Source organism: Mus pahari, chromosome 3, assembly GCF_900095145.1.
Source record: "Mus pahari chromosome 3, PAHARI_EIJ_v1.1, whole genome shotgun sequence".
NCBI classification, from domain to species: Eukaryota; Metazoa; Chordata; class Mammalia; order Rodentia; family Muridae; genus Mus; species Mus pahari.
In genome coordinates, this window is record NC_034592.1 from 95,223,533 (window position 1) to 95,237,541 (window position 14,009).

Below are 14,009 nucleotides of genomic sequence, written 5' to 3' on the forward strand. Positions count from 1 at the left end.
AAAAAGTTTGAGTTGGAGATTTAACTAAGGATCCTTTTAGCATCAATATAAAACTTTAAGTCATAAATGTAGTTCACAGAGAGACTTTTCTGCCTTTTTATAGTGCACTATTACAGAATATGAAAGTTCCTTATATGAATCCATTTATCCAAGTAGATAAAGTTTAACAAAGTGAACAATTACAAAGAAGCTAGACAAATATCTAAAGCTTAATACAGTTATCAAAGACAAACAAACTAGACATATATCTTCAAGTCAGTTAATATTGACTTGAGTATACCTTAAAAATTTAAGAATTTATAAACCTTACTTATCAAATATGTATTATTTATCAAACATATGTTTTTTCCTTATTGAAAATTTCTAGTAGTCTGACATTGAACAGTTAGCAAAAAACATAAGCAGTTAGATGTAAATCCCCAAGTCAGCTGTCATTAATATACTTAATTATACTTTTATAACCCTGGGGATTTATCATTATACAAAAATTACATCCTAATCCAAACTTTTTGGGAAATTGGTATTGCCTCCTTAGTGGAAAAGGACATACAATGATAAGCAGAGAGCTTAGTAGGAATAAAAAGTTTTATAATTATTACTTTAGTTGCTTTATGCCATGTGGTAATCTCAATCAAGATGGTGGTAAAGTCACATGCCATGCACTATCTTTAACCTTAGTAAAATGTTTCATATTGTTGTTTCCACCATGAAGTTGTCATCAGCTAGGATGGAAGCAAGTCACATGGTTGCTATTTAAAACATACATTTTTCCAATAGATCTATGTTTTACACAGGAGTTGAATCACGTATATATATTGGATTCAATTATATATATTCTAATAGTATATCACAAATATGTGATATACTATTAGAATATATATAATTACAATAGTATATCATATATAGTACAGATACCATATATTATAAAGTATATAGATAGATACATACACACACATATATATATATGTATATATAAATACATATGTATGTATATATAGAGAGTGTGGCACACAGTATATAGTATGCAGTATGTAGTATGTAATATGTAGTATATAGCTCAGTATATAGTAATTTAATATATATGCTAATAGTATATAGTATAGAATATTATAATATTATATAATATAGTATATTATACACACACATATATATATATATATATATATATATATATACTAAACAAAGTTGAATGTAGTACATAGAAGTGTATTAAAATTAACTATGTTTAGGCTTTAAATATAAACCTTTTAATCCAAATATTTTTAGATATTTTAACCATACCCAATTATCTTACAAATCCTAAGATACAGAATATTTACACAATGTTTTAAAAGGTTTATTGAGAGCTGGGAACTAAAAACTTTTAGAGATATAAGAGTGGAAACTTGAAGAACCATAGAGATAAGAGACTGTCTGATTATTTTCTTGTGTGATGGCAGAAGATGTTATAATCTGATAGAATTTGGAAGTGGAGATTGTCATCTTTGGTCATTGAGCTGTATTGAAGTCAAGCTGTTTTAGTAAGACAATGAGACTTAAGTAAAGCCTCTGATTCATTCAAGGAAGTAATTGAGTTCAAGAAAACAAGAAACAGATTTTTATATAGAGAGGGTTCCCTTAAGCTCCAAGAGGAAGTTGAGAAACAGAGAACACTCTAGTTTTAAGAGACAATGAATAACAAGCAGGGGCTCTACCTAAGAATTTCGGTCTTGTAAAAAGGTTAGGAGGGTGTAGAGAATCTGTAGGACCTACAAGAAGAAGTTGAGTGGCAGAGGAACAAGGATGGCAGGTCGAAACTCCACCAAGGGAAGGTCCTCATATGGGAAGGCTGAAGAAAGAGATAATGCAGGCAGCTCTGAAATGGAGAAGAAGAAGTAGTTGAATGGTGGAAGGTGAGGAAAGGGTTACAGTACAGGTCCAGGAGATAATAGAGAAGCTGATGAAATTACCAGGCAGCTCCTAGGAGAAGGTGAGGAAGCTCCAGAAAGGAGCTGAAAGAGGCCACAGGGAGCAGAGGTGGTCAGTGTAGTTGTGACAGGAATTTCAATCCAGGGCATCCCCAAGTGGGCTGAAAGACTTCTCAGAAAGAAATGTCCTAAATTATAAAAGAGAGACAACCCTTTCCATAGGATGGGGGTCAAGTAATGAGAGGAGTGTCTTGACACACTGTTAGGGCTTTTGTAGCAAAACTAATAAAAGCAGGCACCTCTGTGATGACATTTACCTAGGAAGGTTAGAGCAGGTACAAAAGAAAATAGCTGAAGAGGAGAGCTGAGAGAATGTTGGAAAAGGCAGTGATCTGGTAGATAGAGAAGAATGGGTGTCTTGGTGAGCAGAAAGTTGCACATCTGATGGGTCCCTTGAAAGCATAGCAGAGTAGTCAAAGATAGAACACTTACTGAGTAGAAAAACAGAAATGTATGGTTTAAGCAGGTGAAGGCAAGAAGCAGCTTGTAGGAGGCCACGGCCCCTCCCCTAGGCTATCCAAAGCCGCACCTTAAAAGATGGCACCTGTTGGCTATGGAACTTGTGGTAAACAGGTCCATATTTGGTGGTGATATGTTCCCGCTCTTCTGGTTGGCTGAGGCTGAGCGCCTGGTGAAGTGACGTGGCCTGCCGCGATTGGAGTGGATAAGGGTATAAAAGGCCTTGTATCCCAGGGCTCAGGGGAGATGAAGAGGGAGATGATGAAGTTTGTTCAAGGTTCCTGAATAAACTGCTGTTAGAAGAACTGGTAGTTGCTTCTTCCTTGCTGTGGTCGAGAGAGGGCAGACACAATAGCAGCTGAAGAGTTAGACTCCAGAATTTGGAATCAAATATGATGGATGGCAGAAGCCAACAAAAACAAGTGATCTGAATGCATATCATAGGAGAGACAAACCAGCAGCTTGGTACAAGAGGCCAGTTCCTTTGGAAGGGAGTTCATTTATGCCTCTCCAAGGTTTTAACACTGGGTGAATGAAAAAAGTGAAATAAAAGAAAGAATACATGGGTATTCCTAAAGTATGGAGAAATTTTTTATTTTAGATATAAGGGAGAAAACAGGCAGAGGTACAGGCTGAACATGGCTGGCAAACTAAACACTACCATAGGAGGACAGAAGGGATGGCGATCCCAAAAGGAGCCACAGACAAAGAGAATACCCTGGGCCAAAAGACTGGCATAGCTAATATATTTAAGTTAAATAGCAATCAGATTAGATGAAGGAAAGAAGAAGGACAGTCCCTGTGAGAGAAATGTTTGAGGTAGTGACAGGGAGAGGAGTGCTGAGAGGAGCCATAGTTACAGAGTGAGATCTAACACTACTGAAGCTCTTACTACTGTTTTATCTTGAGTACAAAGTTCTGTGGAACAGAAAAAGAAGTATACTGAGGCAGATAGCATACCATTGCACCAACCAGCTTATAGTGGGTACCATAACAAAGATACAGACAGTGGAGCGTCCAATAAAGAATGCTCCTTTGGATGACTGCATCCTGACATAGCAAGAAATAGAGACTCAGACATATACTGCCAGTGTCACCAAAGAGGCTATTGCAGCACCTCTAAAGTCTAGAGCTACATGCTGGTCTTGCCAACAAACAAGTCATTTTAAAGAGAGATTTCTGAATGTAGAGAAGGGGACATACAGAAGACTCCTACAAGGTTATTTTCACTTTCTGGCTAATAGGAAAATATGTTGCTATGAACAACAATAAATGAATGAAAAATGAAAAGCAATAAATGAAAAATGGAGCATTTGGGGGGTATATACCCAGGAAGGATACAGCTGTGTTTTAGGGTAAAACTATTCCCAATTTTTAAAGAAACCAACAAATTGATTTACAAAGTGGTTTTACAAGGTTGTACTTTTATCAGCAATGGAAGAGTGTCCCTCCACATCCTTCATCAGCATGTGCAGTTGTGGAACCCCAGCTTTAACACTTCCCTAAGCTGTTTGGAGCCTCAGATTTAGCACTCCCCAAAACCTGTTCCCCAGATCATTAGAAATGTGGCCAGTAAAGAGCCTTTGTTCTCTAAGGCCAGCTGGGAGTCTTCTGTTCCTCCACCTGACAGCTAGCTAGGCAATTATCTCAGTTGCCCCAGCCAGGTGCCCATCTTCCTGTGTTTGGGATCAGGAATGTTTACCAAAAGATAGCTTATGACGCCTACGCCATAATTGAGTCATACAGCTCCTCCGGAGAAAAGTTGTAAACTCAACTTTCTTTGTGAACTCCCCCTGCCCTCTTCCTTATGATCTTTCCTTTAAAAGTCCGCAGTTGAAACTGCTTGAGGGTCGATCTCCTATGAGCTCGTCCTCAACATGTTGATTTTTCCTGATTAAACCTCATGCATGTTGCATCAAGAATGGTTTCTCTCGAGTTATTGAGGCATCGTCTCATCCTGGGACTGGAGCGAGGATATTCCCTGGAAAGAGGGTCTTTCACAGTCACTTGAGTTTTTGATCTTAGCCAATCTAATGGGTGTGAGATGGAATTTCATGGTGCTTTTGATTTGCATTTTCCTGATGACTAAGGACTTTGAATATTTAAGTGCTTCTCTGTGAATATTTAAGTGATTCCTCTGTGGAGAATTCTCTGTTTAGCTCTGTAACCCCTTTTTAAATTAGGGTATTGAGTTCTTTATGTATTTTAGATACTAATCCTCTGTCAGATGTAGGGTTGGTGAAGGTTTTTTTTCCATTCTCTAGACTGTTGTTTTGTCATATGGATGGTATTCTTAGCCTTGTAGAAGAGTTTCAGTTTCATGAGGTCTCATTTATTAATTGATGATCTTAATGCCAGAGTTATTGGTGTTCTGTTTAGAAATATGTCTACTGTCCCAGTGTGTTCAAGGCAGTTCGTACTTTCTTTTCTGTTAGGTTTAGTGTATCTAATTTTATATTGAGGTCTTTGTGATCCACTTGGACTTGAGTATTGTACAGGGTGATAAATATGGATTTATTTGTACTCTCCTACATACAGAAATCCAGTTATACCTGCACCATTTATTGCAAATACTTTCTTTTTCCATTGTATTGCTTTGTCTTCTTTGTCAAAAATCAATTGTCCATAGGTATGTGGGTTTATTTCAATGGTTTTGAAATTCTATACCACTGATCAACCTAGATGTCCCTCAATTGAAGAAACTGGAATACTATTCAGCTATTTTAAAAAAGATATCACAAAATTTTCAGGCAGATGGATGGAACTAGAAAATATCATCCTGTGTGAGGTAACTCTGACCCAGAAAGACAAGCATAGTAAATACTCATTTTTAAGCGGACATGGGCCATAAAGTACAGAATAATCTTGGTCCATAAACCCCAATAAAACTAGGTGATAAGGAGAACCCAAAAAAAGGTTTCATAAATCTTACTCAGAAGAGGAAATAAAATAGGCATCAGAGTTAGAGGGCAGGAAGGAATTTGATGGGAGAGGGCTTAAGGAGGGTAATGGGGATGGGGATAACATGTGGGATGAGTAGGGGTAGGAGAGGGCTGGGAAAGAGAACAGAAATCATTGGGGCATCTCTCAGACTAGCCAGAGATCTTGAAAGGGCAGGCTCCCAGGAGTCTATGGTGTTAACCCAAGCTGAGGATCCTAGCAGCTAGGTACATGATGACTGAAGTAACACCCTTCTATAGCCAGGGTGGGGTGATATCCATGGGGTCTTCCCCTCTTCCCTAAGGAAGAGGAGTGTGAGTGGGGAGAGGGGTTAATGAGAGTGGGACTAGGAGGAGAAGAGGGAGTAGGGTTGTGATCAGGATCTAAACTGAATAAATAAATTGATAATGGAATAGCCAAAATAAAAGCCACCCACTAAGTGTCCAAGGTGTCTCAGGGGCAAACATAGTGTACATATTCTTGTGATATTGTGGAGCACCTTTTGGATATATGCCAAGGAGTAGTGTAACTGGGTCTTTAGGTAGAACTATTTCCAATTTTCTGAGGAACTGCCAAATTGAATTCCAGAATGGTTGTAGTAGTTTGCAGTCCCACTAGCTACAGAGGAGTGTTCTTCTTTCTCCACATCCTTGACAGTGTGTACTATCACTTGAGTTTTTGTTCTTAGCCATTCTGAATGGTGTAAGGTAGAATATAGAGTTGTTTTGATTTGCATTTTCCTGAAGACTAAGGATGTTAGACATTTCTTTAAGTGTTTTTCAGCCATTCAAGTTTCCTCTGTTAACCTTTAATTCCAGCACATGGGGAGCAGAAGCAGGCAGATTTCTGAGTTCAAGGCCAGCCTGGTCTACAGAGTGAGTTCCAGGACAGCCAGGGCTACACAGAGAAACCCTGCCTCAAAAAAACCCAAAACAACAACAACAACAACAACAACAAAAAGATTCCTCTGTTAAGAATTCTCTGTTTAGCACTATACCCCATTTTTTAAATTGGGTTATTTGGACTTTTGGAGTCTAACTTCTTGAGTTCTTTATAAATTTTGGATATTAACCCTCTGTCAGATGTAGGGTTGGTGAAGATCCTTTCCCATTCTTGTTTTGTATTGTAAAGTACAATAATTTCCTATCAGTGGCCTTAACTACCTCTGAGGATAATGCCAGCTACACATTAGTTAATAAATTACATAATAGAAGGATACCATTTACATTTTACATATATGATCATTCCTCATCAGAAGCATGCAGTTTTTCAGGAAAGTGTTATTTTTGATGGTTGGCACCTAGCTCCATAAGTTGTGATACATGTACTATAAAATAAAAGGATGAAGGTAAGTTTGGCTACTGAAATTTGTCTACGTTGCATGAACAATTAGAGATAATACCCTGAGTCACAATTCCAGTGTTATAAAGAATGAATCAGTCTACTTAGATAGAAGATTTATTGTTATGGTGGTTTGAATATGCTTGGCCCAGAGAGTTGCTCTATTTGGAGGAATGGTGTTGTTGGAGTAGGTGTCACCTTGTAAAAGGAAGTGTGTAACTGTGGGCATGGACTTTAAGATTCTCATCCTATTTGCCTGGAATCCAGTAGAACTCTCAGCTCTTTCTGTACCAAGCTTGTCTGGATAGTCCCATGCTCCCTCCTTGATGATAATGGACTGAACCTCTGAACCTGTAAGCCAGTCCCAATTAAATGTTGTCCTCGTAAGAGTTGCCAAGGTCATGGTGTCTGCAGTAAAACCCTAAGACAAAGGGATACTAAATCCCAACACTGTTACTTATGCTATGTTGTGCTTACAGACAGAAGCCTAACATGGCTGTCCTCTGAGAGGCTGTACCAGCAGCTGAATGAGACAGATACAGATAATCATGACCAAGCATTACACTTAGCTCCAGGACTGCTATGGAAGAGATAGGGCAAGGATTAAATGAACTGAAGGGAATGGCAACACCATAGGAAGGTCAGCAGTGTCAGCTAACCAGGATGCCTGAGAGCTCCTGGAGACTAAAATGAGCATACACTGGCTGGTCCAAGACCCACCAACACAGATGTATCAGAAGACTTGTCTGGCCTCAGTAGGAGAGAATGCACATAATCCTGTAGAGACTTGATGCCCCAAGGAAGGGAAATACCTGGGGCAGGAGGCAACCTGTCTGACGTGAAGGGTGGGGGAATAAGGGATAGAATTCTAGAGGGGAAGACCAGGGGGGAACATTTGCAATGTAAATACAAAAATTAATTAACTATAAAGCCTTTCTAGAATAAGGAGGAGGAAGAGAACAAGAAGATGAACAAGAAGAATAAGAAGAACAAGAACAAGAGAATAAGAACAAGAAGAATAAGAACAAGAAGAACAAGAAAAAGAGCAAGAGGAAAAAGAGTAGAGAAGAAGAAATTGCTAATAGGAGGAGGATCAGTGAAGTAATGATGAGTATAAGAAATTGAAGCATTAGACTATGAAGACATCAACAAAATGATAGTTAAAATAAAAATGATATTTTAATTTATTGGATGGAGCTAGTTAACTTATTAATTATTCTGATACTTCTTTAATTTTTATAATAAATGTAACAAAACCAAAATATTCTATAATGTAATTATTAAAAATAAAGTCAGAATCAAGTATGTATTCTTTGATATTCTCAGTCTGAGGAGAATCAATTATGTAGGTCAGGAGTAAATAGTTTATAAATAATTCAAGTTCAGAATTCAAATGTGCAATCATGGAATTACAAAATCAATTAATGGAAATATGATAAACAATAGATGGTAAGACTTATTAGGTAAGAGTTTTGTAATAAAACTTACAAGAGGTTAATAATCAGAAAACTTTAACACATAGATCACGATTCACAGCGTGTGGGGAAAATAAAGTATAAAGTAAGTATTAATGAGCTCAACAAATAAAGATTCTCTATGTAATGACATTCTACAGAAAATATTCACAAAAGAGAAATGTGCTAAAATACTAGATAGAGTCAGTAACACACAACTGAAACATGAGTAGTCATTGGGACAATAGTCTGGAATATTCATCAAACTCGCAGTCTGAAAAAGTAGTTGTCAAAAAATTGGTAGAGATTTAAAGACAGAAAAGTTATCAACCAGTGCAATTGTCATGGTCCTTATTCAAATAGGCCAACTTAAATGAATATTTTTGAGACAGTCAGTGAAATTTGAGGAACAAGCAAGTATTTGATTACAGCAAATATAGACATCCAGAAATAGAAGCAGATAAATGATAGAAAAGATAAGGACTAGGTGGAGAAGAGGAAGGGAGAAAAAGGAATTAGAGAACCAAGATTTTACAAAAGAAAAATAATAATAATCACTGATATAAGCCTAACACCTTGCATAACATTTCCTCGCATGGAGAAATTCTCAATGGAATCAAACACTGAGAAGATTAAACTTTTGGCTTTGTTAATTCTAGTGGTTAATTTTATGTTTAGATATTGTTAAACCCCAATAATGGTATATTTTGTCAAAAGGTAGCCTCAATGTTGCTGTGAAGTTTTTCTTAGATGAAATCAGCATTTAGGTCACCATATTTTGAATGAAATAAATTATCATATAAATTATAAGATATTCATTCAGGCTCTTGAAAGTATTAAGAGAAGAGAGAGAGAGAGAGAGAGAGAGAGAGAGAGAGAGAGAGAGAGAGAGAGAGAGAGAGAGAATCTGTCCCTAAGAACTCCTAGTACAATCTTTGCTTATTTTACTAATATATGTTCAATTTAACTTGTTTCTACTCATAAATGTAGACATTATTCCTTTGGTGTATTCAATTTCTCATATCTTCTAGCCCACTTTTAATCTTTATTTAACTATAATTATTCAACTAATGTTACATATATTTAAGATGAAGAGCAGTGTTTTATTTCATAGTCTATGAAATAAACTTAGCAAACAAGCTAATGAAAATATCATTTTTTATGGTACTAATTATTTTTTGTTTATATATGTAATGAGAACACTTCTGAAAATCTGTTCCCTTAAGCTAATTTAAGATGTACAATTTTGTTAAATTTATGGAAATGGTATATCATAAAGTTGTACAAATTCTATAACTAACTCTATCAGGCACCAGCCCATGTTGACAGATGTGTTAAGAGACCTGCAAAATTCACTTAAGATCCTGGATAAATACAAGATCTAGTAAAAGATCTAAAATGACCATTGCTCATCTCTCACTGCACCATGATCTTCTCTGCCAATCCCTGAGCACAAATGACCAGATCTGGTCAGAGTCCTGACTCTCCTGTTATTCCATTCATATTTCCCCAGTAATTTTATCAAACCTCTAGCCCACTGTTTTTCCTTGTACTATCAGCCTAGTAGGCTAAAAAATTCATTTAAAAATGTTAACCAACACTTAAATCCAGAGGCCCACATCATATCACAAAACCATAAACAATATTAAAATATCACCTCTCAAGAAATCAGGAATCACATAGCTGTGGTCCCCAGCAAGAACAATTTAGAAGGACAAAGGTTACCAATGTGTTCCAGAGCAAAGAGAAAAGTATTCATTGGATTATTATACATGAACTCAAGTTCTATTACAAAGCAAAACATGTGGCAATCGCATGATTGTCTACCATTGTCTAAATTAATATTATATAGTAGAAGATTTTGACTTAAGTCCCCAAACTTACAGTGAAATAGCATGAGACAAAGACAGAATCTTCTACAAATCTTGTTTGGAAAACTGGATGCCTACATAAAGAGTGAAATTAAACCCTAATCTCTTATTCTTAAAAACAAAAAACTCAACTCTGAAAGAATAAAATAAAATAAATGTAAAATCTGAAACTAGGAAGGTGCTCATGGCTTTCAAGTTTTAAACAATTTTACAGTATCAGGAATAATCCCTCTCCTATGAGAAGAGGCACCGAAAAATTAGCTGTTTTTTCTGCCATACTACTGCCATTGATACAATAGTAGATATATCTTGGCAGGTATGTTTCTCTTTTCCCATCCAGGGTCTAGAGGAGGGTAAGACCATTAAAGCCTTTTCTTACCCAGTGCCTTTAGCATCATTGGGCACTATGAATGCTACTGAACAGGAGGAAGTCAATCTGAGGTTGATTTCTCTGTGTCCTAATAACAACGTATGTTGTTTATTCATCAACAGGATGTTTCCACATGGCTATGGTGAGCAAACAAGGGCAAAGGTAATAATCTGAGTTGTTTTAGACATGTTGGCAGCACCACTGATCAACAGCAACATATGTGTACTTACAAATGCTTTTGTTAAATGCCTCATCTGTGTTAAGATACTAAATGAAGTACAATAGTTATAATAATTAATCTATTTATAGACATTTGAAATCAAGGAGATAAAACTTCAGGATATTATTCAATATTAAGTAATAATTTAAATGAAAAGTTTTAATACTAGATTGAGATAAGATTAAAATCTAATTAATCCTTATTCATTCATTTAATTATGACACTATATTAGCCTGAATTTTTAAATCACAAAGTAAAGCTCAAAGCTGGTTCATGTGAAGTTTATCACTTCACTTCACCATTTTTAATCCTTTCTGCCTGCTCCATTAGTATTTTGGTAGATAGCTGTTATAAGACAAAAATAATATCAGTTATTTGACAAAGGAAGTAAGTAATTTGGGGCATATATGGTTGTGTACAGAATTATGCACAGGAAAAATTACTAGTATTTTATTCATAAAGTTAAACACATGAGATCAGTTTGAAAAGTTAAGAACAACTTTATTAAAAAATAGAAGCATAGTTTGATCGCATGTGGAAAGATTACTCATATTTAGATTATAAATATTAAATTATATATCTATTGAAAGCTTAGTATATATTTTAAATAGAAACAACATTGTTAGTTTTAAAGTTTTTTAATACAGCAAGTCTTAACATGTGAGGAAATTACAACACAATTCTGGATATTAAGAATTTCTTTTGGGACCTAAAAATTTGCCTATGAACCTTTTCATGGCATTTTTAATCTCTTTATTTCTCAGTGTGTAAATGGTTGGATTTAGGAGAGGAGTAATAACAGAGTAAAACACAGCAAGAAATTTGTCAAACCAGGTGATGCTGAGAGGCCACACATAGATGAAAATACAGGGCACAAAAAAGATCATCACTACAGTGATGTGGGCACTGCAAGTGGACAGAGCCTTAGATGCTCCAGCTTTAGAGCTCTTGCTAACAGTGACAAGGATGTAGGTATAGGATACAAGCAAGAGACTAAAGCAGGTTACAACCACAACCCCACATTCAGCATTCATTAAAGTATTTAAATNATGGGAATCCATGCAGGCTAGCTTGATTACCAAGGGCATGTCACAAAAGAAACTGTCTATTTCCTTGGGACCACAAAAAGGCAGCTTCACAAACACTACCAAGTAGCTTATACCATGTATAAATCCAATGGTCCAAGAAGTCAACACCAACCCAGTGCATCTCTTAAGGTTCATGATGGTAAAGTAGTGGAGTGGTTTGCAGATGGCTACATAGCGGTCATAAGCCATTGCCACCAACAATACCATCTCTCCTCCAGCAATACAATGGGATAAAAAGACCTGGGATATGCATCCTGCAAAGGAAATGGTCTTGTTCTTCCTGAGAAAATCTGTGATCATCTTAGGAGTGATGTTTGAGGCAAGGCACATATCAACAAAGGACAGGTTGGCCAACAAGAAGTACATGGGAGAATGCAGATGGGGGTCAGTGGTTATTAAGGTCAGGATGACAATATTTCCAGACACAATGAACAGATAAAGGATCAGAAATATCACAAAGAGTAAGACCTGAATATTTTTTGAGTGGGCAAGTCCCTGGAGTATAAATTCTGACACAACAGACCGGTTGCCTCCATCCATTATATTCAGATTGTCCTCAGATATAAACTGCAAAGAAAGAAAGATTGTCAGTCAAATGGAGATATGAGATAAGTTACTTCCTTTGTAGAATGCGACATTTGTGTTGAAACTTGGTGGATAGAAATGCATAAAATAAAGAGAATTCAAAACCAAATATGAGTGACATTGTTTCCCCAGGTAAAGTTAATGAGTCAAGAACAAGTCCCCAAGAAAAGAAGCACAAGGTGAGACTGTTATACACATTGTCTATCAGGAAATACCTCTTATAGGAGAAAAATAAGGAGAGAAAGACAATAATGTGAAAACCTAAAATGTGTGTGGTTTCTTAAATAAATGGACTCAGTTAGTTTCAATCAAGATAGTCTACAACAAAAATGAAGTTTAAACTCAGAAATGTGTGGGGAATTGCATTGGAGTTCAGTACAAATAGTCACACAGGATGAGCCCATTTTCGAAAGCATGTTTAATGATTTTCTTGGGCGTTAGTAAAGCAAAATTCATGACATTAATAAATTAAAATTTTAGTTTAAATATCTAATGCACATGTTGTGAAAATTTTAGTGGAATGCATTACATATAAGACATACAGAGATACCAAATTGAAATATTAAACTATGTTTACACTTATTTATTAACAAGTATACATCATCAAATTTATTTATTCAACTAAACTGATTAATAATTACCAATGCAAATACCTATTGGAGTAGATTTACAGAGAACAAGGCAACCCATATTCAAACCTCAGCTCTAAAAGTCACATTTAGTTAACATTTAGCACTACAATATGTAGATCTCAAATAGCATCAACAATTTAATTATCTTACAACTACAAGATACTGAGAACAACTAGACTTTTAGGTATTGTAATTTCTTGATATGAGTTATATATCATCTATCCCCAAGGTATCATAACTATATTTTTTTCATTATGTTACTTATCTACTGATCATCTATGTTGTTTTAAAGAACAAAATAAATTGCATAAACCTGTAAGCATAGCTATTCTTTGACTCTCAGCTTCTGATGAGTGTGAAGTTATCCATCCAGTGAGCAGCAATTTTTCACCTCAAAGCACAGACAAAGTGCTTCTACTGATTGAATGGACAATACTCAAGCTGGATGGTGGGTAATCGTTCTCTAGTTTCTCCTCCACTTAGTAATTCTCTTGATGATTTTCAGCTTGTAGGTCTTATCATCTTTGATTCTTTGATTTCTCTAGGTTAGGGGAATCATGAGGAAACGAGATCCCGGGCATTTTCTTTACAATAATTTTACATCCCTATTTTTAAGGGTTCTGAAGGTACAGTAAAAATGAAAACAAGTCCACTAAGAACAACAGCAGCAGCAGCAAACAAGTAAATGATACCAAGAAGATTCTGAAGACATCAGGTAACACAACCATCTGCTATATATGCATGGTAGCAGAAAAGTCAATGCATGTACTTTTCAAAGATTTACCAAATACGTAAGGATACCCTGATTATACAAAAAAGGGTTTGTGTTCCTAGACAATGTGATTTTTCAATAGGATGGTTTCTAGCAAACCCAAATTTTCCAGGATTGCATTTTTTGTTTTGTTTTAGTTATTTATTTTATGTTTTGAAATTAAAATTTAATTACATACTTTCCCCCTTCCCTTTCTTCCTCCTGACAAATCACTCAATAGACATCCTCCATCCTCTCTTTCAAATTCATGGCCTCTTTCTCAGTGATTTTTAAGTGCATACATATATATTCATAGACACATGTATTCTAA

General features: G+C 35.9%; 1 protein-coding gene across 1 annotated transcript; it reads right to left on the reverse strand.

Moving 5' to 3' along the window:
• Positions 1–11,274: 11,274 nt before the first annotated feature.
• LOC110318943 (olfactory receptor 4K3-like) lies at positions 11,275–12,313 on the reverse strand. The gene has a single exon (XM_021194290.1). The coding sequence runs from the start codon at positions 12,248–12,250 to the stop codon at positions 11,312–11,314; it is 939 nt and encodes a 312-aa protein (XP_021049949.1). The 5' UTR covers positions 12,251–12,313; the 3' UTR covers positions 11,275–11,311.
• Positions 12,314–14,009: the final 1,696 nt, after the last annotated feature.